General features: G+C 39.8%; 3 protein-coding genes across 3 annotated transcripts in view; 2 read left to right on the top strand and 1 right to left on the bottom strand.

Moving 5' to 3' along the window:
• The first annotated feature begins 583 nt into the window (after window positions 1–583).
• Window positions 584–10,716, top strand: LOC117251998 (phosphatidylinositol 4-phosphate 5-kinase-like protein 1). The gene is made up of 10 exons (XM_033618619.2): window positions 584–710; window positions 2,553–2,749; window positions 2,845–2,895; window positions 3,111–3,265; window positions 5,456–5,580; window positions 5,964–5,998; window positions 6,088–6,143; window positions 6,221–6,333; window positions 6,494–6,656; window positions 9,850–10,716. The coding sequence occupies exons 2-10, from the start codon at window positions 2,561–2,563 to the stop codon at window positions 10,292–10,294; spliced, it is 1,332 nt and encodes a 443-aa protein (XP_033474510.1). The 5' UTR covers window positions 584–710; window positions 2,553–2,560; the 3' UTR covers window positions 10,295–10,716.
• A 4,500-nt stretch (window positions 10,717–15,216) lies between these two features.
• On the top strand, window positions 15,217–21,297 carry paxx (PAXX non-homologous end joining factor). Its single transcript, XM_033618620.2, has 7 exons — window positions 15,217–15,410; window positions 16,346–16,406; window positions 16,492–16,541; window positions 16,753–16,937; window positions 17,134–17,184; window positions 20,795–20,888; window positions 20,981–21,297. Exons 1-7 carry the CDS (start codon window positions 15,298–15,300, stop codon window positions 21,027–21,029), a joined length of 603 nt encoding a protein of 200 aa, XP_033474511.1. The 5' UTR covers window positions 15,217–15,297; the 3' UTR covers window positions 21,030–21,297.
• A 4,372-nt stretch (window positions 21,298–25,669) lies between these two features.
• abca2 (ATP-binding cassette, sub-family A (ABC1), member 2) overlaps window positions 25,670–27,694 on the bottom strand; it is a 123,782-nt gene continuing 121,757 nt past the window's right edge. Inside the window, exons 47-49 of the mRNA XM_033619700.2 lie at window positions 27,487–27,624; window positions 27,193–27,402; window positions 25,670–25,837 (exon numbers count right to left, since the gene is read on the bottom strand). Coding sequence (XP_033475591.1) covers window positions 25,802–25,837; window positions 27,193–27,402; window positions 27,487–27,624 — 384 coding nt within the window. The 3' untranslated portion in view covers window positions 25,670–25,801. The remainder of the gene's footprint in view (window positions 25,838–27,192; window positions 27,403–27,486; window positions 27,625–27,694) is intronic.

Here is a 27,694-nt window from a genome sequence, read left to right as displayed (position 1 = left end):
ACAGTGACCTTGACCTTTGACCATGAAATTCTCATCAGTTCATCATTGAAACCAACAGAACATTTTGTCAAATTTGAAGATATTTACATATGGCATTCTTGAGATATCATGTTCACAAGAATGGCATGGACAGATGCACGGACAACCCAAAAACAAAGTACCTCCAGCCATGGCTGTAAAAATTTGATACATGAGGACAACTAAACAAAGAGTAGCTTACAGTAAAATTTAATGAGGTCCAGATGTCAGGAACCTCAGTGGTAGGTAGCGATGGCAGTGATCCTTATAGAGGAGTTATAGTAACAGTTATATGTAAGCATGCATACACAGATACAGACAGCAATAAGGGAAGAGGACAAAGCAAAGTGGCCAGGACTAAAGGGCAAATGTGCAGGCAGGAACTAAGTGCTGTCATCTTAATGTTTTTTTTCTAATGGGAATTTGTCAGTGTTTTTCTTTTGGTGTCTTCTCTCCTCAGGGTTTCTTCCTTGTTGTGAAAAGAAGAAACGCCTACAATGCCTCAGTCCTTGTTTTTTCCATGTGACACACCCTGCCAAGCCTGACTAACCTGCCTGGAATGCAGCATCAGTTAGAATGGGAGGGACCATATGTACACATAGACAAGGCTCATTGCAGACACACTGTATGAGAAGACAAATTGTATGAATAATTTGCTGTGTTTTACGGTATAGCCCAAGCAAGAACCCCAGGTAAGAGCTACCTGACTGTAAAGTTATGTGTGATCTAGCTTTTATCATCATGTAGACACAAAACTAATTATATCTTTTTGCTTTATGAGCCTGCTCTTTTATGTCTTGGGTGTAACAGCTGTTATCTGTAATGGTGCTGTTTAATATGCCCTAAGTGAGTGGGTAGTTGTTTTTATCAACTTTAAGTAAGATTTAAAATCTACAGTATCCTCTTTGGTTCATGCTGTTTGCTTGTATCACCACATAAGGAATTCTAGCTTAGCAACATGCTACAGTGTTATATGTGAATCAGCTATTTTACATCTAAATTATAATTGTCTCCTAAAATCATATTATAAATACTGATCAGACATTAATGTCTAATTATTATTATTATTAAGGAAACAAGAAAATGAACAGAAACTGTTAAAAAAAGTCAGTGTAATCACCTTAAAACAAGATTGATGTTGGTGTGGTTCATCTTTATTTACTTCTTGTGTAACTGAGTTCACGGTGCATGTTTTCTTGGATAATAGATGTAGCGTCATTGGTTTGTGGACTCCCATTTTGAAGCCTTGGGTTTGGCATTTTGGCCGTTGCCATCTTGGGTTTTTGGAGCCATAAGTGACCACAGTTGGAGGAGAGGGTGGAGCTAAGCCTAACGCTAGCTGGTAACTTGATTAGCCCAGTAAATTACAGCTATGGTTAACTGTGATAATACTAATGCTAATGCTATTTTTCGCTAGTAAAAACAGGCTTACAACCATTTAAACAAAATATTCTTACTGGGAAAACTGAATATCTGACTCCTTAGAGCACATATAGTCAACTTACTTCACCTGTGAGGGCAGTTTTGTAAAATGACAGGGGTGGGGTTGAACCCTGGGGTGGGGAAGCCCTTCTGTGCGGAGTTTGCACGTTCTCCCCACAATGTTAATGTGGGTTTTCATCGGGTACTCCGGCTTCCTCTCACAGTCCAAAAACTTAGGTTAACTGGTGACACTAAATTGGCCGTAGGTGTGAATGTGAGCGCAAATTGTTGTCTGTCTCTATGTGTCAGCCCTCTTGCCCAGTGTCAGCTGGGATAAGCTCCAGCTCCCCTGCGACCCCTAAGAGGATACGGAAAACGAATAAATGAACTACTGAATAATATACTAAATGAACTGCCTTTTTTTCAACCTTGTGACATTTGCTGCCAAGAGTCAAATCCAGTCACAGTAGCCCCTCACAGGTCAGGTATATGCAGCGGTGTTTCTAGGATTTGAGGACACTTGGGGATTAGCCTGGACCTTTGCTGGGGGGTCAGGGGTATCCTCCCCTGGCACTTTTTTTGATGAACAAACTATTGTGATGAAGAACTGTTTGACCTTTTTAACATTTAGTGTAAAAATAATTCCCAATCTGGACTGGTTGCCTCTTGTGGGTCAGATTTGGTCCATAGGTTGTAAGTTGGGTATAGTTGCCTTGGAGGATCTTTTAGTACAACCCAAATGCTGAGCAAGACTTTTTTAGGCGACCAAATCGTTACAATACATGGACTGACAACAAACTGAAATAGCAGCAGCAGCTACAGCTACGCCTATACTCAGTGAATCTGGGGTTACACCATAGTTATGTTAAACAACGTTGTCGCTCTGTCAACAGATGGCAACCGACTGTCACTCAAAATGGCCATGCCCTTAATTATGTATAAATTAAAGCCTTAATAATGCTTAAACTGGTGAATTATATAAAAATTCACCCCCCTTACATTATAGAGACCAACTGTTTTTTGAACCAGGCTGTAAACAGCTTTTAACAATTGAAACATGTTTTTTTTAGCTGAATGTCATTCTTTAACTGGTTAAACTGATTTCTGCCCAGTGTCACAAATGGAAAATAGAAAAGGTGCCGGCACCTCCAGAGCTGCCAGGCGAAGACGCTGGTGGCATCTGAGACAGCGATGGAGGATGATAGGGGTGTTTGAGATCAACGAAGAACATGAGTTCTTCTATCTGACATCCATGATAAAAGAAGGCATGCATGCTTCCATTCAGACCAATATGGATACCCCAGGCCAGGTAAAGAATCTGCTATTTAAAAGCCACTGGTTTGATTATAAATATGAAATACTGTGGACATAAAGTCACTCATAAACACTTCACCTTTTACACAGGATACACTCACAGCTGAAGATTTCAAGGCAGTGGAAACTCAAACCCACGAGGCAAGTGGTCATTCCCAGCTCAAAACTATTTTTTCAATAACCCAGCGATTTTTAAAAATCTTGTTTTCATCTGGATAATGCTATTAGTTATGATGAAATTGTCAAAAGTTCTTGCCCATTATACTTTTGTTGTTCTAAGAATTCATTTCAAGTTATTTACAGTGAAACAAACACTACAACATTGTCAAGGCTTCTTTTTGATTCTTGCCTTCCAGGGGTTTGAGATGCAAACATTTGCAGAATCAGTGTTTGCTAAACTGAGGCATTCACTGGACATTACAGAGGAGGATTATAAGAACTCCCTCTGCTCAGCCGGCCACTACCTCCAGTTTGTCAGTAACTCCAAGAGCAGGGCAGATTTCTTTGTCACGTGAGCACAGTGTTCTGTTCTTCTAACATACACACAAAAATGTACTCATATTTATGTTGCAATTGTAGCCCAGTGTGCCCAGGAACTACACCTGCAAGGAATGATTCTGCACCTCACGATTCATGTCCAACTCCAACATTCACTGCTAATTTAGGAAGTAGTGTGGCCTTTATGTACTGTAGCAAGGTGGTAGGAGTGTTGAGGTTGGATTGGTAGATAAGCATGTGAAGTGTACAAAATTCCATCTGACAATCTGGTCCTCCAGAACAGCATAGACCTACACTGACCACTCATCAGTACCAAACAATATTCATTATATATGCAGCAAAAAACAAACAAGAAATTTTGCTAAAAACATTTTGCAACAAGTTTAAAGAGACAGGTTTGGGTTTTTTTAATCTCCAATTACATCCATTGTCTGCAATTATTCAGTTTTGCAAACAAGCACTTGCCCTGCATCCGCAAAGCTCAGCACCAGAACTGATCGAGCTCTAAGATGGCTGCTGGGCAGTACAGGTAAAAGCTATAGGCAGGTTTTTACCGGGAGCTATATCATCCTGAGGGAAAGTCGGTGGCTCAGAGGCAGATTGGATTGTTCAGTCTCCAGCTCCTTCAGTATGCATGTCAAAGTATCCTTGAGCAAGATACTGAACCCCAAATTGTTCCTGATGGCTGTTCCACCAGTGTGAGAGTGTGTTAAAAACGGAGTAGCAGATGACACTTTGTATGGTAGCCTCATTCACCAGTGTATGAATGTGTGTGTGTGAATGGGTGAATGTAGCTCATAGTGTATAAAGTGCTTTCAGATGACTAGAAAGGCGTTATACAAGTGCAGGTCCATTTACCATTCACCATTTGTTGGAGCCATCCACACCCCTTCTGATCCCCCCAGTCGGACTTCTGCCTAATAACTTTCGTTACTGTCCTACCGCGTTTCCTCCTGACACCGCTGGACATGGATTCACAACAAAAGCAACTGGCTGTGTATCATACCGACGTATCCATGGTTTCTCATCTGTGTCACTGACCAAGCACTGGATTTTAACGACTTTGGTTGCAGTGTCTGGTTTGTCTGTTCTGGGCTACTCCGTAGAAACATGCAGGTGCAACATGGCAACTTCTGTCGACAAGGACCCGCTCCTTAGACTCATTCTAAATTAATGAAAACAGTACGATTCTAACTGATCATATACTAAAGAAAGCATACTTATTATATCATATTCCATTTCTGCCAATATATCCCCCTAAATCCTACACACTAGACCTTTACCGGTAACTGAGCTGGTAAGAGCTGTTCAAAAGATGCCAAGTGTATACTTGAGCAAAGTGTGGAATACAGCAGCTAATTAACAAGTCTCCAAATCCCATTTTCTAATTAGTTTGTTCTGAGATTTAAGGACTATTTCAGAAGTTTTTTCATTGGAGAAATAAGGACTGGTATTTTGCATATAGACTCATATACATATATTTTACAGAACCATGGAGTTTAGATGTATTATTTAGCCAATATCCAGGCCCTGCAGCTGTGGCATCACAGACCGGACTTTGCATCCCATCCCAGACCAGTAATTAAGGTTAGATTTTTTTATTAACCGTGATCTTTCTCTAACCTCAACCTTACTACAGTTGCCAGATATTTAAAAGAATTGTTTTTTTAAAAAAAGGTTTGCATCAGACTTGGGCAGTATCAAGGTATTACGGCATACCAGAATATTTAGAACTCCCAAAGGTATGGTTTTTCCATACCATCAAAAATGCAGGCGCTTCTCTTTCTATTCAGCTGATAGAGATGCTGTATTGAGGTGATGTAGTGCACAACATGTACCACCAGAGGTCAGTCTCTACTGGCTGATAGCCAGCTGAGCTGAGAAAGATGATCACTGTGAGTGGTGGGGATAACTTTACATGAAAGAAAAATGCTTTTGCGCCTGTTTGGAAGTATTGCCACACATATGTTTATCTTGAGATTACTTATTCTAACCACAAAATAAGTCTATTAGTCACATGATTTTATTCAACACATACTCTCTTCTTTAGACAGATACTGTCATATACCCTGGTGAAATATCAAGAGGGTATGAGAGTGTGAAAAACAATTGACACAGTCTGGAGTTTTGCAGAATTATTCAATGTTGACATCTGGTTCGTGTTCGTGTTCTTGTCTAGTGATGTGATTGTTTTTGGTTTTAGGAATGACAAAAGATTCTTCCTAAAGACCCAGAGCAGGCGCGAGATCCAGTTTCTCCTGTCCAATCTGCCGGCATACGTAGACCACTTGGAGAAATACCCTCATTCACTGATGGTGAGGTTTCTAGGTAAGAGAAGCTTTGGTTAATGCTGTGGTAGGTGATTTTTTATTTTTTTAATTTTATTTTTACTTTTTCAGTCAAACTTTAAGAGCTGTCATCCCCACAGCTGACACACTGTTGACCACTAGAGGTCCTCAGGAGTCAAAAAAAATGTGCTTGTCCAATCAAAAAGAACAGTTGCCTAATGTACCCTAACTTTGTGCTTTCCAAACGTTGTCTGTCACGCCTCCATTCTACTTGTGAAAATATCTATAAGCACCCCCCCACCCCTCCCAACATACCCCCATACAAGCACATCCTTTGCTGTGAACATCTACATATGGTTGTTATTATCATATTATAATATGATTACATATATAATGATATGAATCATTCTTTCTGTTTTCCAGGTGTCCACAGGATTGTTATTCCAAATGAAATAAAGGTATTTATTTACATAACAACCAGTAGGTCATTATATCCAATCTTACAGTACCAGTACTTATAATGCAGTGCCATCTGTCTGCTTTCCAGAAGTACTTCATTGTGATGCAGAGTGTGTTTTACCCTGATGAAAGGATCAATATTAGGTACAGTATGTTTCCCCCATGTTTCATTGTGTGGATTTATGATATATGTCATAGGTGTGATGCTTTTTGTTGCATAGATACGACATTAAGGGCTGTGAGGTGGGTAGATGGACTAACCCTGACACAGGGGGGAAACAAATAATAAAAGTACTGAAGGACAATAACTTCGAAGGGCAGTACATTGCATTAGGTAAGTGTCCGCTCTCCAACACACACTCACTCTTCTTATTTCTGTGGTTATATAAATGACACTGTTGAGCAATCAAGTTCAGCAGCAGAATGAAATTGACCCAAATACAGTTAGTTTGTGAATGCTACATTAAATGGAAATTCTTGTATGGTTGCTGAAGGTCAAGAGAAATCCTGGTTTCTCCAACAATTGAAAATGGATGCTGCCTTCCTTCAAGGGCTTAATGTGCTGGATTACAGTCTCCTACTGGCCCATCAACCTCTGCACCGAGATGAGCAGGAAGGGAAACACTCTCTGGCAAATCTTGTGATTCGCGCCACAAAGTAGGTTTCATATGACCTTTGAGCAAGTGCAAAACAAACTGCTGTGAATTACAGTTTCTCTTATTGTTTTTTTTTACTTTTTGTATGTTCACCTACTCATAAAAAGCTTTCATGAAATGAATGTACTGTTAAAGGAAATTCATCTATTCACTTTCTTGCTGAGAGTTAGATGAGAAGATTGATACGGCTCCCATGTCTATGTGCTAACTCTGGAGCTAGAGCTAGTTGTTGATGAGCAAAGCTTTGCATAAAGGCTGGAAGCTGGTGAGAAAGCTAGCCTGACTCTCCAAACCTCAAAAATAGTGTACTAGAAGCTGTTTCACACCAAGCATGGATTTTTGTCTGAAAAATTTGTGCGAAAATTTGTGGAAAAAAAGAGCAGTGTTAGTTCAAGCAGGACACAATGTCAAGCTCAGCTTACATCCCAGCTACATCAGCTAATCTCAAGCAGCCCAATCAACTGATGGAGCAGCCAATTGATGGAAGGGAGTCAGCTGATAGATCACATGATTCCTCTCTATGTAACTAATTGGCAAATCTCATTCAGGGTGCTCTACTTAAACTGCTTTGGCCCACCTACTGTCACTGTTTCCTCTGCAAGCAACCTGCCTCCACCCCAGCTCCTCCTTTTCATGTTGTGTCTGACATTTCAGTGTAATTTCTGTTATTCAATGATGCTTGCTCTGTTCTTTTCCTGGGGGTCTTTGCTGCTGCCTTAGGCTTTACATGTAGGTGCATGGAGGGGCAGGGAGGTTTGCTTTCTCTGCCTCAGGCTTTCCTCATATGCACGTGGAAGGGCAGAGAGGGCAGAGTGGTCCTGACTGAACTGATTTTGTGGGTTATGGTTTGCACATAATCATTTCTCCCACTGATGAATGTCCTGCAAACATTCATCAGTGGAAAAAATATTCAGGTGGACCTCGGTTTCAGTGGATTTCCACCTGCAAAAAAAATATGTTTGACCGCTGAAATCCTTTGTTCCAATTTATGTCGCACCTCCAGGTCATAGCTAGCTTGCTGCCAAAACAAGGGAATGTCTTATCAGTTGGGTTTTTTAACACCCAATATTGTACAAAAAACACCATGGCTGCTACCTCAACAACCAAATAAGGGACAATATGTGGCCTGAGATTGGCTGGGATACAAAGACGATGGCAATGTAGCTGATATGCAGTGACTAATTTTATATGTTGGTCATGAAAAGGGGCTAGCATCGGCATCAAATTTGGGGGCCATTAGTTTATATATCATTCATGTTAGCCCCTTCGACATTCTCTGTTTGGATATGTTTTTGTTATGTGGACAAGGGCTAATATTATTATTATTATCATCACAGGCTATTATTTAGGAGAAAAAACTCATTGGGCCTCATTCATGTTATTCGGTTATTTATTGATGAAAATGGAGCACAGCAATGTGAATAATTTGCACTGGACCCAGTGTTGTGTCTCAACTGGTTTTAAATACTAACGAACTAACGATTGATTTATGCTTGACACATCCGTGAAGGTTGTGAGTGTCCACGCAACCATGGGTGTTCAGTGTGGCAGGTTTTAGATTGTCCATGCATGTCTGACATATTGTATTTGATTTTCTTTGGCTGCTTGTGACTGTGATCTTCCATCTCGGGTGTCGATTGCCATTTGAGAGACTAGGTTACAGCCTCAGAATAAATCAGAAATTAGCTTCAGATCAGAAAATTGGTGGTTTGATCCCTGGCCCCTGCAGTCAACATGTTTAAGTGTCCTTGGCCAAGAACCAAGATTTGCTGATGTGTGAGTGTGAATTTTTATCTGTGTGAATGGGTGTTGCAAAGCACTTTCAGTGTTTGCTTAACCTAGAAAAGTGCTACATAATTGCAGTCCATTTAATTGGCCTCTTGGATGATCTCCAGCGTCATGTGGCATTTAGCACCTGGCTACCCTACTTTCTAAGGGTTGGAATCTACTGAGCTCTAAGTCCAGGCATCACAAGTTAATGCCATCCTTCCTGCTGTACTCATAGATTCTTCAACTTTATGCTTCACTTCTCCAAAGAGCTTGGGTATGCCTGTGTCCGTGAAACAGCATCGGGGTGGAGTCACATACCTGGGTTCCATGGTTAGCATGTAACAAAAGCCTTTGTTTTCAACAATGCTGTACAGATGCAGATCTTTGCACATTAAGTAGACAATGGACTGTACTATTTTCCTAGCTCTCTCAGAGTCTGATGGTAGTTTTGTCAAGCTAAATGTGTTCAGTATTGGTGGAGTGGGTTTAACATTAGCTTGGCTGTCAGCGGCTAATGCTATCTCTGGATGGTGAGTGTGAGGGGAATCTTCATGTTCATAGTATTCCCAGAGTATTTTATTCTCATATGACACTGCCTGCAAATCGCATATGTCATATCAAAGTCCTCCTTTCCTTCTGCATTAAAAAAATCCAAAATAAGTCCAGATGTTTGATTTAAATACCAGGAAAAAACATTGGCACCATCTAGTGGACTGAAAAAGCAATTGATTTTATTATTCTAGTACCAAAAGTTGTATTAAAATGTATATTTGCAAAAACTAATAATGTAGATAATAAAAGATTGATACTTGGAGTCCACATATCATTAAAATACTGCCAGGCAAAATATAGTGATACTAGGCTTTATTGATTTTTGATTGGTCAATCTTTACTTTGATAAATACAAGAACAAGCTCCATGAGCGTCAGTTGACCTTTCTGAATTTAAATGTTCATTCAACACAAATCTGATATCACAGAACATCTTGGTGCAGAGTGTCATACCAAAAGCTGAAACTCCCCTTACATTTGACTCAGCTTTATATAGCACCTAGTTTCTAATATAATCCCACCATAATGCAGGGATAGGCCATGTGTGTGTAACCCTCGGTCAAGACCATCTCTTTTCCGTTCTTAACATGGGAGTGTTAACATCTCCAAGGTCATCTTATCTTCATCTCCTGACACCTCCTGACACCAACAGCCTCCTCTCACATCATTAAGAAGCAGGTCCTAAACCAGACTTCAATTAGTCTGATCTCTTCAACCCAAAGTTGGCCTTATGACAGATTGATCTGGGTTTGTTTAGTTAACTGTTTGTTCGACTTCTTAAAACAAGCTTTTCACATTAAGCCCTGCTTTTCTTTGCAACCTTTATGAACACCCCTCTGACTGTGTTCTGTGGATTCTTTTTCTTTCCCATAGATCTCTAGACTTAGATGAGAGTCCCACATCTTCAGATCCCCCCACCATTCCATTACTGGAAGATGCTGTGGGTGAGGTGGCACCAGATGCTGCAGACGGTGGGTCAGACCAGCCACAAGCAGAAGCTGAGGGCACTGGTGAAGGGATCCCCCTCCAGGAGATAAACTGCCCTGCCAAAGAAACCAGGACTGACTCAGAACTGCAGGACTTCTATGAGCATCATCGGAGGCTACTGCCCAACTGCAAAAATGCTGTTCATGTTGCAGATGGGCCAGACTGGCGCTACTTTGTAGGCATCATAGACATTTTTACTGTCTATGGCTGGAAGAAAAGACTGGAGAACCTGTGGAAAAGCCTTCGCTACCCAGGCAGGGCCTTTTCCACAGTCAGCCCCCCCAAATATTCACGCAGATTCTGCCAGTGGATGCAGGACCACTGTCAGTGACACAATGCAGAAAACATTCAGCACTCATATACAGAATGTTGCTGTTTAACCCCCAGTGTCCCCAGGATGGGGCTGTCATATTCTGGCTCTGTCCTGATGTTGTGATGTAGTGCCTCAATCACAATACGACGAGCTCCATCTAGTGGAAATCTGGGGTACAACTGTAACCTGTCATTAAGTGTACTGTGGTGGCTGGGCTAATTTAATAAATACATATAATCAAAACAAATACATAAACCTTGCAGTGATATATGCAGATTGTGAAGAAGCACTCCCCATACTGTCCATTCAATATGTTCACTTTGCTTTCCACCTGCTCAGATCTCCCTTTCAGGTCTTTCTGTTGAGTTTTCCTCTTTGTCATTAATATAAAACTGTGTGTTGTGCAACATGAAATGTAAATAAATTGTTGTTCAACTGATTGTTGAATGTATAAAGCTGTCATATTCATTCAGTTAAATACCTTCAATCATCATACAAGAGTTGTGTCTGTCAAAACAAATATCCACTGGTTGGCAAGTTATCACTTTACCAACGGCCTTGTTTTGTATGAGCTTGAAGCTTTGCAGCAGGTGTCTAATGTCGTGACTAAGGAGTGAAACGGCTGGGTTCCAGTCTGATTCCACAGGGTTTATCTGGCAAAGTGGTATGGCCGGGACGACAACAACCTCTTAAGGCCCAGACCTACCAAACCATCACCAAAGAACTAGCGGTGATGAAACCTGACTGTTGCGTTGCCTCACGTCACCATACAAAAGGTTGCACTTGGAAACACTGCAAATACTACAGACAATGACCAACCAGTACGTACATTTTGCACCTGTGTGTAATAGGTCATAACTCTCTTTACCAGCAGGGAGTGGTAGTCTGTAATTGTCTTTAAGAAAAGGGAAACAGCCAGGATGGAATCAAGATGCTAGTTAGCCAGTTAGCACATTAACACGACTACCAGATGTTAAAACAACAAAGGATTTACAGTACATGTTTGGTTCAGACAGATAATCTTTACAAATTAACACTTTCACAATTTTTGAAGTGTAAATGCAATCGACAGAAGTAAAAAAGCTAACGTTAGACTATAAGCTAACTACACCGCTAACGCTGCCACCATGACAAGGCTGTAAAGCTGTGTTCGCCGTGATGACGTTTTGCATGTAGTCTCATTTAGCAACTTGTTAGCAATTGCCTTATTTAACACATTTAAATGCTTAGGACAACCACTAGCTCAACAGGTAAAGTGTACACCCCGTATAGGCTGAGTCCTTTGCGGCAGGCCCACGTTGGATTCAAACCTGCAGCCCTTTGCTGCACGTCATCCCCATTGTCTCCTCCATCCTCTCTCCAGCTGCCCTGTAATAAAGTCAGAAAGCCCTAAAAAAAATCTTTGAACACATCTAAATGTGTCAGAATTTACAGCGGGGTTTTGACTGTTGAAGTTTATGTTGTAAAACAAAATGTAAAAGTCTCGAAACCTTGTGTTAACCACAGACCTTATTTCAGTCACCTAACCGAAAACCCATTCAAAAAACCATTGACTGAGACGAGAGAACAGGAAGGGTAAAAATGTTAACTCATTTCTGGATTTTAGGACTCATTTCATTTCTGCACCACTCTATTACAGTGAAAGATGCACCGCAGTTGATGTGAGTTGTCCATATTTGTTTGCCTTTTTATAGGCTATATGATGAGGCTGAGGCTGCTAATGACAATAACTCCTGTTTGAAATTAACAAGACACAGTATACTCATGTAACATGCAATGGGGCATGTGTAGCTCAATGTTAGTCTTATTCTGCAACACTGAACAAAGTATAATTAATCTGTTTTATGGTTGACCATATTGTATTATGTTTTAGAAAGACTGAGAATAATGTATTGTGCAAAATCACACATGCCATTATTACTGAAGGCAAAAATATTATCACTTATGTTGAATGTGAAGAAAATATTTATGTAATTTTGTTTACTTTTTTTTAAATCTTGTTAGGGATTTCGTATCAATTTTTAGATTTTTTAACTGATATTGAATGTTATTTGAGTCTCTTAAATTTGTAACAAATAAGAAATCAATGACAGCAACTAATATTTATTGAGAGATGTTTGCTTGATGAAGTCTGTCACTTAAATTAGGCTACCACTGTATGTGATTTATTAATAATTCTTGTTTTATTTTTGTGCTTATAATTATCATTATTATGTATATTGTATGCTGATGTTGCCCATCCTCCTTTTTTTGCAAACTGAAGTGGCATGGCTGATTGTGCATTATTATACCTAACTAAATAAATACTTGATGTCTTTTTTGAGCTGTTGGGAAAATTCTCTCTGAAGGGCTTTCTGTCAGAAAGGTAGTTCTTGGTTTAAATACATACAGTACAGGCCAAAGGTTTGGACACACCTTCTCATTCAATGCATTTTCTTTATTTTCATGACTATTTACATTGTAGATTCTCACTGAAGGCATCAAAACTATGAATGAACACATGTGGAGTTATGTACTTAACAAAAAAAGGTGAAATAACTAAAAACATGTTTTATATTCTAGTTTCTTCAAAATAGCCACCCTTTGCTCTGATTACTGCTTTGCACACTCTTGGCATTCTCTCCATGAGCTTCAAGAGGTAGTCACCTGAAATGGTTTTCCAACAGTCTTGAAGGAGTTCCCAGAGGTGTTTAGCACTTGTTGGCCCCTTTGCCTTCACTCTGCGGTCCAGCTCACCCCAAACCATCTCGATTGGGTTCAGGTCCGGTGACTGTGGAGGCCAGGTCATCTGCCGCAGCACTCCATCACTCTCCTTCTTGGTCAAATAGTCCTTACACAGCCTGGAGGTGTGTTTGGGGTCATTGTCCTGTTGAAAAATAAATGATCGTCCAACTAAACGCAAACCGGATGGGATGGCATGTCGCTGCAGGATGCTGTGGTAGCCATGCTGGTTCAGTGTGCCTTCAATTTTGAATAAATCCCCAACAGTGTCACCAGCAAAACACCCCCACACCATCACACCTCCTCCTCCATGCTTCACAGTGGGAACCAGGCATGTGGAATCCATCCGTTCACCTTTTATGAGTCCAAATTTGAGATCTTTGGTTCCAACCGCCGTGTCTTTGTGAGACGCAGAAAAGGTGGTCTCACTGGTCTAATGTCCATTCCTTGTGTTTCTTGGCCCAAACAAATCTCTTCTGCTTGTTGCCTCTCCTTAGCAGTGGTTTCCTAGCAGCTATTTGACCATGAAGGCCTGATTCGCGCAGTCTCCTCTTAACAGTTGTTCTAGAGATGGGTCTGCTGCTAGAACTCTGTGTGGCGTTCATCTGGTCTCTGATCTGAGCTGCTGTTAACTTGCCATTTCTGAGGCTGGTGACTCGGATGAACTTATCCTCAGAAGCAGAGGTGACTCTTGGTCTTCCTTTCCTGGGTCGGTCCTCATGTGTGCCAGTTTCGTTGTAGCGCTTGATGGTTTTTGCGACTCCACTTGGGGACACATTTAAAGTTTTTGCAATTTTCCGGACTGACTGACCTTCATTTCTTAAAGTAATGATGGCCACTCGTTTTTCTTTAGTTAGCTGATTGGTTCTTGCCATAATATGAATTTTAACAGTTGTCCAATAGGGCTGTCGGCTGTGTATTAACCTGACTTCTGCACAACACAACTGATGGTCCCAACCCCATTGATAAAGCAAGAAATTCCACTAATTAACCCTGATAAGGCACACCTGTGAAGTGGAAACCATTTCAGGTGACTACCTCTTGAAGCTCATGGAGAGAATGCCAAGAGTGTGCAAAGCAGTAATCAGAGCAAAGGGTGGCTATTTTGAAGAAACTAGAATATAAAACATGTTTTCAGTTATTTCACCTTTTTTTGTTAAGTACATAACTCCACATGTGTTCATTCATAGTTTTGATGCCTTCAGTGAGAATCTACAATGTAAATAGTCATGAAAATAAAGAAAATGCATTGAATGAGAAGGTGTGTCCAAACTTTTGGCCTGTACTGTATATATATATATATATATATATATATATATACATATATATAGTAGTTGATCGAAATATATATTATACATAATATGTAGAAAAGTTCAAAATCTGGTTTGGAGTCCAGATTTAGTGTGAATTTGGAGTTTTCCCAATAATGAAGTTCATTGTACATTTTTTATTACTTATTTAATGGGGGGCAATGGATCAGCGTTCTTGCTGCGCTCCCCGTCAGTACCCAGGCTCGCCTGGGGAAGCCAATGATCCTTCCAGCAGACTAAATTCTTCCCCAAAGAATCCTAGTCACAGTCCCAAAGCCGAAAGCAGCAACAACAACCATTCATTGTACAAAAGTCAATGAATAAATAAAATAACAATAAATAAATAAATAAATTCTTTCTCCGCTTCATTACTTTCAAAACACATAAAAGTGTCTTTGTCCTGCAATTGAATTGTTTGCCCAGTTTTTTCTTGTCATATAAAGTTGAGCATCCACCTACATATAGCAATAAAATAAGTGGCAGACTGTTTATTTTTCTAAGTCACACAAAGTTCAGAAAGTACAAGACAACTCTATAATGTCTTTTTTGCTGAATATATGATACAAAACTTATAAGTAAACCTCTTTAACCTTATTATTAGGACAGAATTTGTCCCCTGCATTTTCTGCTAATTAATTTCACCATAAAGCAGAGCCTAAAAATATTTGGGACAGAGTTACAGTTTGCATGTGATTACTTATGTATTTATTTGAACGTTTATTCTAGGTAACATCCACTTATGACTCTACTAGATGTGACCATGTGACTGAATCATCGATCACTGAACCTCATTTGAGAACAAACCCGTACGTACATACCTATGGTACATACGTATCGTTGACTACGTGCCTTTCTGGGTCCCAAGGCCAAAGAGCATGCTCTTTGCCAAGGCATCACGTGGTAGACCCGGAAGCTTTAAGCCTCAGCGACCGGCGCTGTTCCTGCGGGTTTGTTGTGTTTCTTCTGTCTTTGTCAGCAGTGGTCGAAACTATGGAGGGAAACATGGATGTGTCCCAAACAGCATACTGCACTGTGTTAGACAAAAAGAAGCAGTCTAAATTCCTCTGCTATACACGCAGGAAAAACGGGATATTCAATATTTGGTAAGTCGAAGGTTGCGTTAATGTTTCCCACTGAACGGAGAGTACACCAAACCAATGTCCCTTTAACTCTGACAGTTTATTTCCCCGGTGCTTACTAGGAAAATTACTTTTGTGTTAGAGTATAAAAGGACTTAAACTGAATTACTGGTAGCCTCTTGTTACAACGGCATAAATATTACCTATAGTCCACCAAGCAGCGTGGAAATTCCACATAGTACTGGCAGGTCGGGTCGGTTATAGGCTAGTGTGCAGTTCTTGGACTAAACATATTCCACTTCTCTGGCTGACAAACGTCATCAAGTTGTAACTAGGTTTTCTCATCATTTTTATTTCTTGATTTATTCATATTTGCTCATAAATATGTGGAAATGTGTCTGTTTTTGTCACTGCTATCCTTTGTTCTTGTTATGTCTGCTTTGTAAAGCACTCTGTAATTGCTTGTTTTGATAAGTTCTGTAGAAATAATGTTTATTGTTATTAATAATATTAAGATTATTATTATAAACCACACTAGATATGTTTGTTAACAGGTTCAACATTCATTGGACAACTTGAGACCAATAGCCTACAGTCTAGGGCTGGGTGATACAGCGAGCTTACTGCAGAATATTTAAATGCAGTTTTTGCTGTTCCTTAAAATACATAGTAGGGTACTCAGCAGGGTTAGAAATTAGCCCCAGACACCAGTCAGATGTTAGTAAAACATGCCAGTGAATACAGCAAAAATGAATCCAGTCTGATATCCAGAAGATTATCTTGCTCGAAAAGCCCATCTTTACATGTAGACCTTGTCATGAAGATGTTTGTTCACTCTTAACGTTATTTTTGAGACCATGTAATGAAGTATGTTGTGTTTTTATGTCAGTGTGTCCATAAGATCAAGTATGATGTAATTTAACTGTTTTCCTTATAATGTTTTTGTTCATCTCATGGAGTTTGACAGATGCTGCAGATGTTTGGATCACAGAGTACACCGAGGACGCATTGAACCAGTTTGTAAGTTTCAGCTGCAGACCGCCATGATTTTCACTCAGTGCATCAGTAAAGGTTCTGACTTTGTTCCCTCCCTCTGTTTGTTTAGAGACAGAGGTTTGCCTTGAAATCTACGGAGGATTATATCCTGAAACTCAGGTGAGATTACAATCTGTCGTCCTTTAAAACCACTCTGTTACATGACTGCTTCCTAGCAAGATGCTAGGATTCAGCAGTGCCACTGAAACTGCACAGCCAGCAGCAGAACATTCTCTGTATTGACATGTTAGAGTGTGCGTGTATGTGTGAGACCAATCATTAAACAATTATTTGGAAACTGAGGCTGAATATTCCCCTGTGTCTTCCTCAGGTCGGCTTGTGGTAGTGGGGACGTGTCGGTTGAGGTGTGTGACACCAGTGCAGAGCTCCGTGTGAGCTCCAGTCCAGGTGACCTGAGTGTGACCCTGTCCAGGCTGGAGGGCCCACAGGCCACACAGGAACTGAAGGAGCTGCTGTTTAGGATGGCTGACAGCCTCACTCAGCCCGACAGAAAATGTACTTTGTCCTTGTGACTCATTGCAGTTTCACAGAGTGTGAGATTTGAGCTAACAATATTAATAATAACAGTAATAATGATATAATAACAGTACCTTATCATTCCCTGGATGGAAATAAATTTCATTTTATAGGAGCGTATGCAGAGTCTCTCTGGAATCAGTGCTGACTGTGTCTTGTCATCCCTCCCCTCCAGGTGAATCCCCCTCTGTCAGTCCAGTAAAAAATCACCAAAGGTGGCTTGCAGGTATGTTTTTAAGGCTGTATACCAATGGATGTAATTTCCACAGGGGATGAGAGGTCTTTTTTCTGCATCTACAGTGAATATAAAAAGTCGACACAGCCCTGTTAAAATACCAGGTTTTTGTCATGTACAAAAATGAGACCAAGATAAATTATTTTAAAAACTTTATTGACCTACATTCGAAAAACAAATATTTTAGAGTGAAAAATATAAAAAATTAAAAGGTTATTATAACCTGCTTGCATAAGTGTGCACACCTTTAAACTAGTACTTGGTTGAAGCACATTTTGATTGTATTACAGCTTTCAGTCTTTTGGGGTAGGAGTCTGTGAGCATGCCACATCTTTACCCACTCTTCCTGGCAAAAGTGCTCCAACTTGGTCAGATTGGCATCACAGGCATATCCTGTGCACACCCTTTTTCAGGTCACCACACAGATTTTCAAATGGATTTTGGTCTGGGCTCTGACTTCGCCATTCTAAAACTTTCATTTTCTTATTTTCATTTTTCACATTTTTTTCCCCCTCTGAAAACATTAACCTTACAGTCAGACACATTTTATTTAGCCTCTGTACTTGAGGTGACAGGTCTGCTCTCCAGCAGCAAACTGATATGATGCTGATTTACATGAGAATTCATGTAAAATGGAGGTTGAACCATGAACATAAATGGATGTGTGTGTTTCCTGCTGGAAACTCTCATCCACCTTCCAGGCAAGGCACAGCTCATCTTGAATGAGCCTACTGTCTCATAACATTAGGCCCTGAGCTTTGACCCTATTGCTTTTATATCAGGTACCTTGGAGATAAAACAAACACCATTTACCGAGTTCTTCAGAGATGAAGATCCACCCAGAGAGGTCGGCTGTTGTTACTTTGCAATGTACAGTCAGGTCCATAATTATTTGGACAATGATACAGTTGTCGTCATTTTGGCTCTGTACACCACCACAATGGGTTTTAAATGAAACAATGAATACCTGCTTAAAGTGCAGACTCTCAGCTTTCATTTAAGGCTTTTTTTCAAAAATGTAGTATGAACCGTGTAGGAATGACAACCATTTCTTCACACAGTCCCCCGACTTTAAGGGCTCATAAGTATTTGGACAAACTAACATAATCATCAATTAAACAGTCAGTTTTAATACTTGGTTGCAAATCCTTTACAGTCAATGACTGCCTGAAGTGTTGGACACATAGGCATCATCAGATTCTGAAGTGTTTGGGGCACCATTATCTGCTCAGATTCAACTAAATGCTTCAAAACTCATTGGACGATGCTTCACAGTGCAGTTGGACAATGACCTGAAGCATATTGCAAAAGCAACCAAAGACATTTTTAAGACAAAGAAAAGGAATGTTCTGCAATGGCCAAGTCATATCATCTGATCTGAATCCAATTGAGCATGCGTTTCTCTTGCTGAAGCCAAAACTGAGGGCAAAACACCCAAAACACAAGCAGGAAGTGCAGACGGCTGCAGTAAAGGGCTGGCAGAGCATCACCAGGGAAGAAACCCAGCATCTGATGATGCCTATGTGTCCAACACTTCAGGCAGTCATTGACTGTAAAGGATTTGCAACCAAGTATTAAAACTGACTGTTTAATTGATGATTATGTTAGTTTGTCCAAATACTTATGAGCCCTTAAAGTCGGAGGACTGTGTGAAGAAATGGTTGTCATTCCTACACGGTTCATACTACATTTTTGAAAAAAGGCTTAAATGAAAGCTGAGAGTCTGCACTTTAAGCAGGTATTCATTGTTTCATTTAAAACCCATTGTGGTGGTGTACAGAGCCAAAATGACGACAACTGTATCATTGTCCAAATAATTATGGACCTGACTGTATGTAGTTTAAAGTTATATATGGCCAGGTTGTAGATTCTAACATATTTGCAACAGTGAAATAACATCTGCAGTTCTCTGTCATTGTTATTTTCATAGTTGTCGTTTTGTTGTTTGTAATATTTTTAATTTAATTAATATTTCTATTATTACTATTTGACTAGTCATCAGTTAGTCAAATGCACCATCATCCATCATTGTGACTCCTGACAGCTATCAATCAGCTGTCATCTGTTTGTGTCTCAGTCGATGTGACGTATCGTCTGCTGTGCAGACTATTGTGGGTCAGAATAGCCAAAAAAGAATGCTGGCTACTGCAAAATCAGATGGGATGTAGTAGACCATTCTGGTATTTTTGGCATACTAATGAAAACCTAGGAGGCACAATAAAGTAACACCCTATCTTCCTCTTTGGGTTTTATTGGTGGTTGGCAAATCAGCTTCCAGGCACATTACTGCCACCTACTGAAGTGGAACACCCCACCTTTCAAAGTTTGTTTTTTGTCTCCCACAATTTTTACAGCTTCAGTTTGATTTATTTAGTCACTTAAATCTCCCTAAATACTGTCCTTTAACTGTCAAAATCCGGAGAAGAGTTAAAAACTGTTATATTGTCATCTGGGTTGACCTCAGTTAGTAGGGATGCAGGATATTTGAATTTTTCAGATATCCAATATATAACAATTTACTTACAACTTACTTTGCCGCTAACAGACACAAGTATCGATATATCCACTTTTTCCCCCACCTCATTTCATATCATGCATTTATACTCTTATTGTGATGAACCACCTGCAGATAGAGGCATGAAATAGAATGCTTCTCCGTGTATGTAATATTCATTCATTGTGAAAAGTAAAAAAAAAAGCCATGTTGGGCAATTCTAATAGTTAATTTTGAAGCCAATATGGGCAGATACCAATGATGTACCAATATCATCAGCATTTTGGCAGATTCCAATATTTCATTTCAAAGCCAATATCAGCTGATACTGATGATGTGCCTGTATTGTTGTGCATCCCCATCAGTTATTACTGTACAGTATGTTGTGCTCTGTCGACATTGTTTGCACCTGATTTAAGCTACACTACATGCAGGCTGGCGGCAGCTACCATTGAAAACACCAAGGTTATGTTTTCAGTATTATTTTTGGCACTAATTCCTTTGATTAAAGATAATCGGAAAAGCAATTCATAACCAACATCTGAACACTGGAAGAATATGATTTTGTGGGACTGAACAGATGTTAATCTTTTAAAAGTTAAATAAAAGTAGACATTGGCATTTCTAAATTATTTGGTTTGTGCATGAGGATCGGAGTGGTCTTAATGTGTTATTTTATAGATAGACAGAAATGTACACTGTGAAGCCTGTTAAGTTGAACTTACTTGAAAAAAACAATCTAAGAAACAGATAGCCTTGAGAAAGGTACAGTAAGTAAAAATAACTATTCATATTAAGTTTACTTTATGAGTAAACTTTATGCTTACTTTTTAAGTATAGATTTTTTTTTAACGTTAAGATCAGATTTTACAGTGTTGTGTAATGTAAATATTATATAAATCTGAGGATCAAAGTTCATTCTACACTACTGATTAAACAATGTGACCATCTGGATTACTCTGAGCTTGTAATACCATCGATCAAAAATAAAATCAGATCAATTCAAATAAGGGAACAGTTCACCTGAGGAATAAATGAACACGCTGGTGAATTGTTGATGGTGTTGGCAGTTTGGTTTCCCAGCTTACAGAGATATTTTTTCTGCAGAGTTTGAGCCTCAGCAGCAGCAGAATTGTGCTTCATCAGTGATGACGAAGAAACGACTTCCAGGGGCCTCTCTCATCAACCCAGGAACTAAAAAGTACAATGCCTCTCTCAGAAACTTCTCACAGTAGCCATGTTATTCTGATCTCTGCAAATATACATCAGTGACTGTTGATCCTTTCTTTGCAGGAAGAGGCAGGCGACCGGCGTGGCCTTTGATGAAGTAGATGAAGACTGATCCTTCAGACAACACCAACACTTTTTCTCCTCCATGTTATCATGTTGCTGCTGCACAACCAAACATGAATGGTCTTTTAATCTACTAACAAGCATTATGAAGTTAATGTATACTTTTTAAAATCACAGAATGTGTAAATATTTGTTTTTATGTCATACAATATCAGCGAAAACTGGACAATGATTTTTAATGGTATTTTAATGTCTGTAGCTTTTATGAATTTATGTTGAATTTAATGTCATTTGGAAATGAAATAAAGAATCAGTTGCAACAAATTAGTTTTGAATGTGTATAAAACAAGTGCCAGTGGACAAATTATTCCTGAAATAAAGGTTTTGCATTTTCAGGAAACATGCAGACAAATTATGTGCAAGGCCAAATACTTTGTTATCCAGGGTCCATCTCCAAATGCTGTCGACACTTTTTTTGCTCTTAACTCATTTGATACGGGGCTGTTTTTGTTCTATATGACTTTACATCAGGAATGAAATCATCCTGCATGAATGAATTTATTCTGTGGAGTCTTCTTTAAGCATGTCCCACTTGATTTGTCACATGTTTCTCTTAGACTGCTGAAGTCCCATGCTAAAAGCAAAATACATTTGGAACAGCAAGGTTTTCACATAGCAACATGAGCACAACCATCCAGTGAAAAGCAAAATTCAGAAAAACAAACTGTTTAACTGTTTAATTATTCATGAGCTTCATACAACACTAATGTTAAGAGTTTGTTTTGTCCAAATGAGAATCTGATGATGCTTCACATCTCCCATATTAAACAGAGAGCAGTTAGTGAAGGTTATTAATTAATGAAAGTAAGTATTTGCAATTATTTTTCTATGATTGCACCTAAATCAAGTTGTCACTGGGGACATAAGTTACCTCTTAATTCTTTGACTCCATAATAGATTTATGACATGTTTGTTTCTGTCATAAGACTTACCCCCAATTCTTTATTGAATTTGAATAGATCCAACTTAAACTCAAAAGTCATCCCACTGATGTTTAAAGGCTCAGTGTGCAGGATTTAGGGGGATATATTGGCAGAAATAATAATTTGTTAGTGTAGAATCATAGGGAGCGGATCCTCATCCATGGAGACAGCCATGTTGCACTGCCATGTTTCTACAGTAGCCCAGATTGGACAAACCAAACTCTAGCCTTAGATAGCGTCATTTGCGTCTTCGCACAGGCCATGGGAGCCACTGGAGAGGGGCTAAAGAGCCACATGCTGCTCCAGAGCCACAGGTTGCCGAGCCCTGGTCTATGGGGAAAATGCCTTTTTGCCCGCAGGACTTTTTTTTTTCACTGCAATAGCGCAAGCAGCCACTGGGAAAAACTGAAAAGCAAGGCATTGGGCCCATATAGCACTATAGCACTAGAGACTTCAGCCGCCCGAACCGATTGTGTCAGGTTAAGCACTCTGTTAACTTGAATAGGGATAAAATAGGGATGCATGATATTTGATTTTTTGCTGATACCAGATAACCGATATATTCACTTTTTTTCCCACCTAATTTTAGTGATAATCAAGTCTCTTCTGTACTTGAATTAACATCATATTATGCATGCATAGTCTTGTAGGATGTCAGATGGAGACATGAAATACAATACTTTTCAGAGTATGTAATATTCATTCATTGTGCTAATTAAGAAAAAGCATGTTGGTTGATTAATTCTTAAGCCAATATCAGCCGATACCGATGTCATGCTGATATTATCATGCATCTCAGGCATAAAATGATTTTATCTTGCAGCTCTTCTAGACTTTCCAAATGTTATCAGACCAAATTAATTGAATCCTGATAGTGAGTAGGTCTGGGTATACAGTATTAGGGTATACCAGGGTATTCAGAAATCCAGACAGTGTGATTTTTAATACTATTAAATATACAGACTCATTTTTCTATTAGCCTCATACTGGAGAGGCTGTACAGGGGATGTTTTGCATGTAGTACACACCGTACACCACCAGAGGTCAGTGTGGTGCAAGAGGCAGCTGAGCTGACAGTAAGTGGTGGAGATAAACGAAATGGAACTGACTGTAAACAGTTGGCTTGTGTCATGACAGCATATTTTTACATCTAACTCAGTGAATTAAGGGTTTACTTCAACCATATCAGAGTTGGTGATTGTTTGAACAGTGGACTAACTAAGTAAAGGACTAACAAGATTAAGGCGGTTTGGGTGACTTTGTTTCTGTTGAGTTTGAATGAAGAATGTTCTATTGTCAGTTAACAAGACAATTAAGCCTGGTGTAATTCTGTGAAAGGGAGAAACCTGAAATCAAAAAGTGTAGGGTTCTAAATCTGTTTAGTAAGGAAAACAGGTGTAAAAAGATACCTTTCTTGACATTTTGTGAGTTTTTGTTTTTGCGAGTTTCTTTTGTGTATTTATTATATTGTAAAAGTTGAGAGAGTTTGGGGAAAGTAGCCAAAGCAGTGCCATATACTAAAACTGTCATTTACCGTATAACCCGGTGAAATTCCAGGAGGGTATGACGGTATGAAAAATTGGATACTGTCTGAGCTTTATAGTGACTAATTTTGAAAATTTGTCCAGTGATTTACAGACATCCCTTTCCCAGTTTAAGTCTATGGAAAAAAGTATTTTTGGGCCCAGTAGCATCACGTGATGGTTATACTGTTTGACCTCACACACTTCCTGGGGGCCTGGCCAAGATATGTAGAAGACCCGGAATGGCTGACCAATCAAAGCACACTGGGCATTTTTGGGAGTTATTTTCATAGTTATGTCTTTTTGTTGTTTGTAATATTCATGCTTAGTTTGTTCACTTAAACAATTATTATTCCTGTTATTACTATTCAACTGGTCATCAATTACTTGAATGTGCTGTCATCCATTATTACGACGTCTGACAGCTGTCAGTCTGCTGCCAAACACTGTCAGTGTCAATCAGCAATTATCTATTTGCAGCTCAGTCAATGTGACATATTGTCCGCTGTGCAGAGGATTGTGGATCAGAATAGCCAGAAAATCATGCTGTATCACACACTGCAAAATCAGACCAGATATAGGAGAACATTCTGGTATTTCTGGCATACTACATTTGGCACACTATGTATTGGGACAAACTAAATCTGGCATACTAAATAGTATGGTAGCATGGGTACTGGAACGCACAGAAAGTGTTTTCTGACCGTTAAAGCATGTGAACATGTTTTAGCAGAAACCTCAAGTACAAGTATGAACCAGAGAATGAGCAAAATAGATCCTCTTTAAATATGTTTGATACTTTTGTTTGTTTTGGCTGTATTTAATAATAGAACTAATTCAAATAGTTCAGCAACCATCTTCCCTCCAGATTTACATTCTGAGTTGAAAAAAGAAATCACAACAGTCAGTTTTCCTTGTTTAATGAGAACCCCTTCAAGTAGGAAAACAGCCCACCAGTGCCATAATAATCACCAAAAATATGACTGCAATTAGCTGTGAAAGAAGTAGTGAAACAGTAATTATTTTTGACAAGACAGGTTACAACTCAATTATCACAAAACTCATGAGAGAGACCAGTTAAAACCACAAGCCAACATACAGTCAGAGAAACATCCAGGCTTTTTTTAAATGTGGATATTTTGCACATTTTGAGTTCTCCAAATTCCATAGAAAATTACAAATACATCTGCAAATCATAAAACATGTATTGTACCCAAGTTAAAACAATAGATTATTCTGATCTGAGAGTTCCCTTTAGTATCACAGTGATGGTAGTGCAGTTATTGTCAGGGAATATAAGCAGAGTTCACTGCAGTTTCAGACTGTTAGATTGCTGATTACCTTCACTGGAGATGGAGTTATTATTGTTATTATAATACACTGTGTCCGGTTTATAGAGGATCTTCTTGGCAGAGTCCACAACATAATGATATGTTAAAAGCACAAAAGAGAGCATTCAGTAGAAAGAGACCAAATGTACAGTGTCAAAACAAGTTGATAGAAGGGAGGCACCATCAGGACAATAACCATGCCATGTACATTCTGTCCATGTCTCTGACATCAAGTTCAAAGAAAAGGCCAAAAGCTTGCACACCTGGCACTTCCCAAGGTGCATTTCACTAAATCCTGTTATTGCAAAATAAAGCACACACTTCAGTCCAAAGCTGCTTCGATATCCAAAATAAACCATTCTTCTTGCCACAGAAAAATAGACTGTATTACATTACCAATGGGAATCAACTTCATCACAGCATGCTCTCAAGGCAGGTCTAGTTTGGTACAGTAACAAGGGCCCACTCTGGTTACATGAGGCCCTTTGTCAGGGAGTGCATACAACCAGCTCAAAGTAGCCTGTGCTGTCAAACACTTGGTTTTTAACATATCACCAATGATATGTTCATTCACTAACAAAAGTAGCTAGCCTACTATATTCATCGGCCATTTAGTGAGATACATTCTCAAAAAAAAAAAAAAAAAAAAAAAAAAAAAAAAAGGAGACATTCCAAAGGGACGAAGTCTTCAATCCAAATGCAAGCACTCCTGCTGCTGTGTCCCTACCTACAGGCTGGACTCTGCAGGTCATTTCCTCCGTCTGGATGATCTGACCGAAACCACCTCAGTCCCTCCTGGGATTAAAAATTTGAGGCTGGAATACTGAACTACTGGTCCTATGTTCCATGGTGCAGAGAGTTTTGGTCCTCTTCAGGGTTAAATCAGCAGCTCTGTTCTCCCTCCAGGCCTCAGAGCTCAGAAAGACGGGTTAGGGTTCCCCCCCTCTGTCATTCTCCTTGTCTCCGCTCTTAAAGTGGCTCGTTTCAACAGAGAGTGTCTGTGTTAAAGGAGAGCTGTACCTGCCAACACACACACACACACACACACACACAGGTTATTTTGTATTTTCAGAAGAATGGACAAACCAAGGGTGTATTCTGCCAGGGCTCCATACCTGACTAGGCGATTCATAGGGTTTTTTCATTGGCATTTTTGGCTATGTTGAGCCAAATCATGCCACATTGATTTGCGTTTCCATTGCCAATTAAGTGCAGTCATGCCCTAGATGGACCATCTCCACAGTTGGGTAAAAGCACCTCACTATCTTCCAGCAGGTTGGGATGATGTCAGATGGGCTTCATCACAATTTGGTGATGACTTTTTGACATGTTAAAATAACCTCTGCTGCTACTGCAAGACGTAGCAGATACTTTTCAGTTTCAGCTGCATCTTAAAACCAGAATTACCACATCACAGTTGTATGCCTCTGTGAACCAGTCAAGTTGCACTTAAAAATTTAATCCATGTCTGTGAAAACATGAATGTTTCCCACACATCAATTCAGTATCTGACCAAATATCTCCCCTTCTGTTCCTGAGATTTGACATTGGGTAATGGTAAGAAGAGTTTTGTCATAATTAGCATATGAATTCCTGGGTTATGGCCATGAACATGTTTTGTAAGGTCACAAGTTGACCTTGTTCAGTTCATTGTTGAGTCCAAGTGGACGTTTGTGCCAAATATGAAGAAATTCTCTCAAGGCATTCTTGAGATATTGCATTTGCTGGACGGATGAACAATCCGAAAACATAGGCCACACACAGGCCACAGCTATTGCTTGTGCAGATGCATAAAAAGCAACAGTGGCCAGAAAATGTATGATGATAAATAGCTGGCTACCAAGAATTCAGAGCACATGAGTTGTCCAGACAAGTTTCTCACATGGAGGGGGGTGAGCTGGTGGCTAGCAGCTAATGGTGCTAACTCTATAAACAGCGCTAAACAACGGCAACAGTGCTGACAGAGCTAACAGTGTCAACCGGGGGGAAGTGCAAGGCAGGCATCGTGCTTCCATGATGACACTGTTCAGATTTCAGGGGTATCCTTCATTTAGGAGCAGCAGTGATGAGCAGTGATGCACTTACATGCATGTGCAGCACTAACACGTGGTGCGACAGTCATACCACAACAAACCAGAGAAGCTCAGATTAGGACACATACAGAGGGAGTTTGACTTCAATGTCTTTTCGGGAGGCCATTACTCTACTGTATCTTTACATAGCAAATAGTGCTTTGCTGCTATATAGATGCCCTGAATGTCACATACAGAACCCGAACAGGTATGGCTAGTATGTACATGTGTGCTTTTCTATAACTCATGTTTACTAAAAAAATGTAATCAAAGAAATAAAAAACACAGGTGTGATCCACTCACCCTTTCCTCTTCAAAGCTGATGAGTCCTTCATCATCATCGCTCTCCAGCTCCTCTGGCGCTTCGCTAATCAGAGCGTTAAGCTCCGTGTTGGCCGGTCGAGACTTAAGCAGGTTGAGGATGCGCTGCAGGGGGGACTGTCCACCACCCGGGGGCGACACCTCCTGCTGCTCCAGGTTATCACTCTGCTTTTTGGCAAAGTTGACAAACACCTGCAAAGAAAAAACATTTTTTTTTCCTTTTCCTTGTTAATGTTCTGCATTAAAATTGAAGCAGAGTGTTGCATGTTGACCCACGTTGTCCAGAGTGGTCTGACTGACGGAGTAGTCTTCGATGCCCAGCACCTCCACCACCTGCTCCATCTTACTGAAGACCTGAGCCAGGGAGATCCGCTCAGACTTTAACTGGTACTGGACCTTGGTGTGGTGACGTTCCTGCAAATGTGACAACAGGTGACTTAATGTCTAAATAAGGCTCAAAAGATGGAGATAATAATTCATCAAA

This window comes from Epinephelus lanceolatus, chromosome 9 (genome assembly GCF_041903045.1).
Source record: "Epinephelus lanceolatus isolate andai-2023 chromosome 9, ASM4190304v1, whole genome shotgun sequence".
NCBI classification, from domain to species: Eukaryota; Metazoa; Chordata; class Actinopteri; order Perciformes; family Serranidae; genus Epinephelus; species Epinephelus lanceolatus.
This window is presented reverse-complemented; position numbering and strand designations above follow the sequence as displayed.

What these genes read in the sequence shown, in the direction of transcription:
- paxx (XM_033618620.2), top strand. Translation starts at nt 15,298, where the DNA reads ATGGAGGGAAACATGGATGTGTCCCAAACAGCATACTGCACTGTGTTA. An exon ending in GATTATATCCTGAAACTCAG is followed by an intron (nt 16,542 to 16,752) that starts GTGAGATTACAA and finishes TGTCTTCCTCAG; the next exon opens with GTCGGCTTGTGGTAGTGGGG. An exon ending in ATCAACCCAGGAACTAAAAA is followed by an intron (nt 20,889 to 20,980) that starts GTACAATGCCTC and finishes CTTTCTTTGCAG; the next exon opens with GAAGAGGCAGGCGACCGGCG.
- LOC117251998 (XM_033618619.2), top strand. Translation starts at nt 2,561, where the DNA reads ATGGAAAATAGAAAAGGTGCCGGCACCTCCAGAGCTGCCAGGCGAAGA. An exon ending in TGGAAACTCAAACCCACGAG is followed by an intron (nt 2,896 to 3,110) that starts GCAAGTGGTCAT and finishes CTTGCCTTCCAG; the next exon opens with GGGTTTGAGATGCAAACATT. An exon ending in ACTGATGGTGAGGTTTCTAG is followed by an intron (nt 5,581 to 5,963) that starts GTAAGAGAAGCT and finishes TCTGTTTTCCAG; the next exon opens with GTGTCCACAGGATTGTTATT.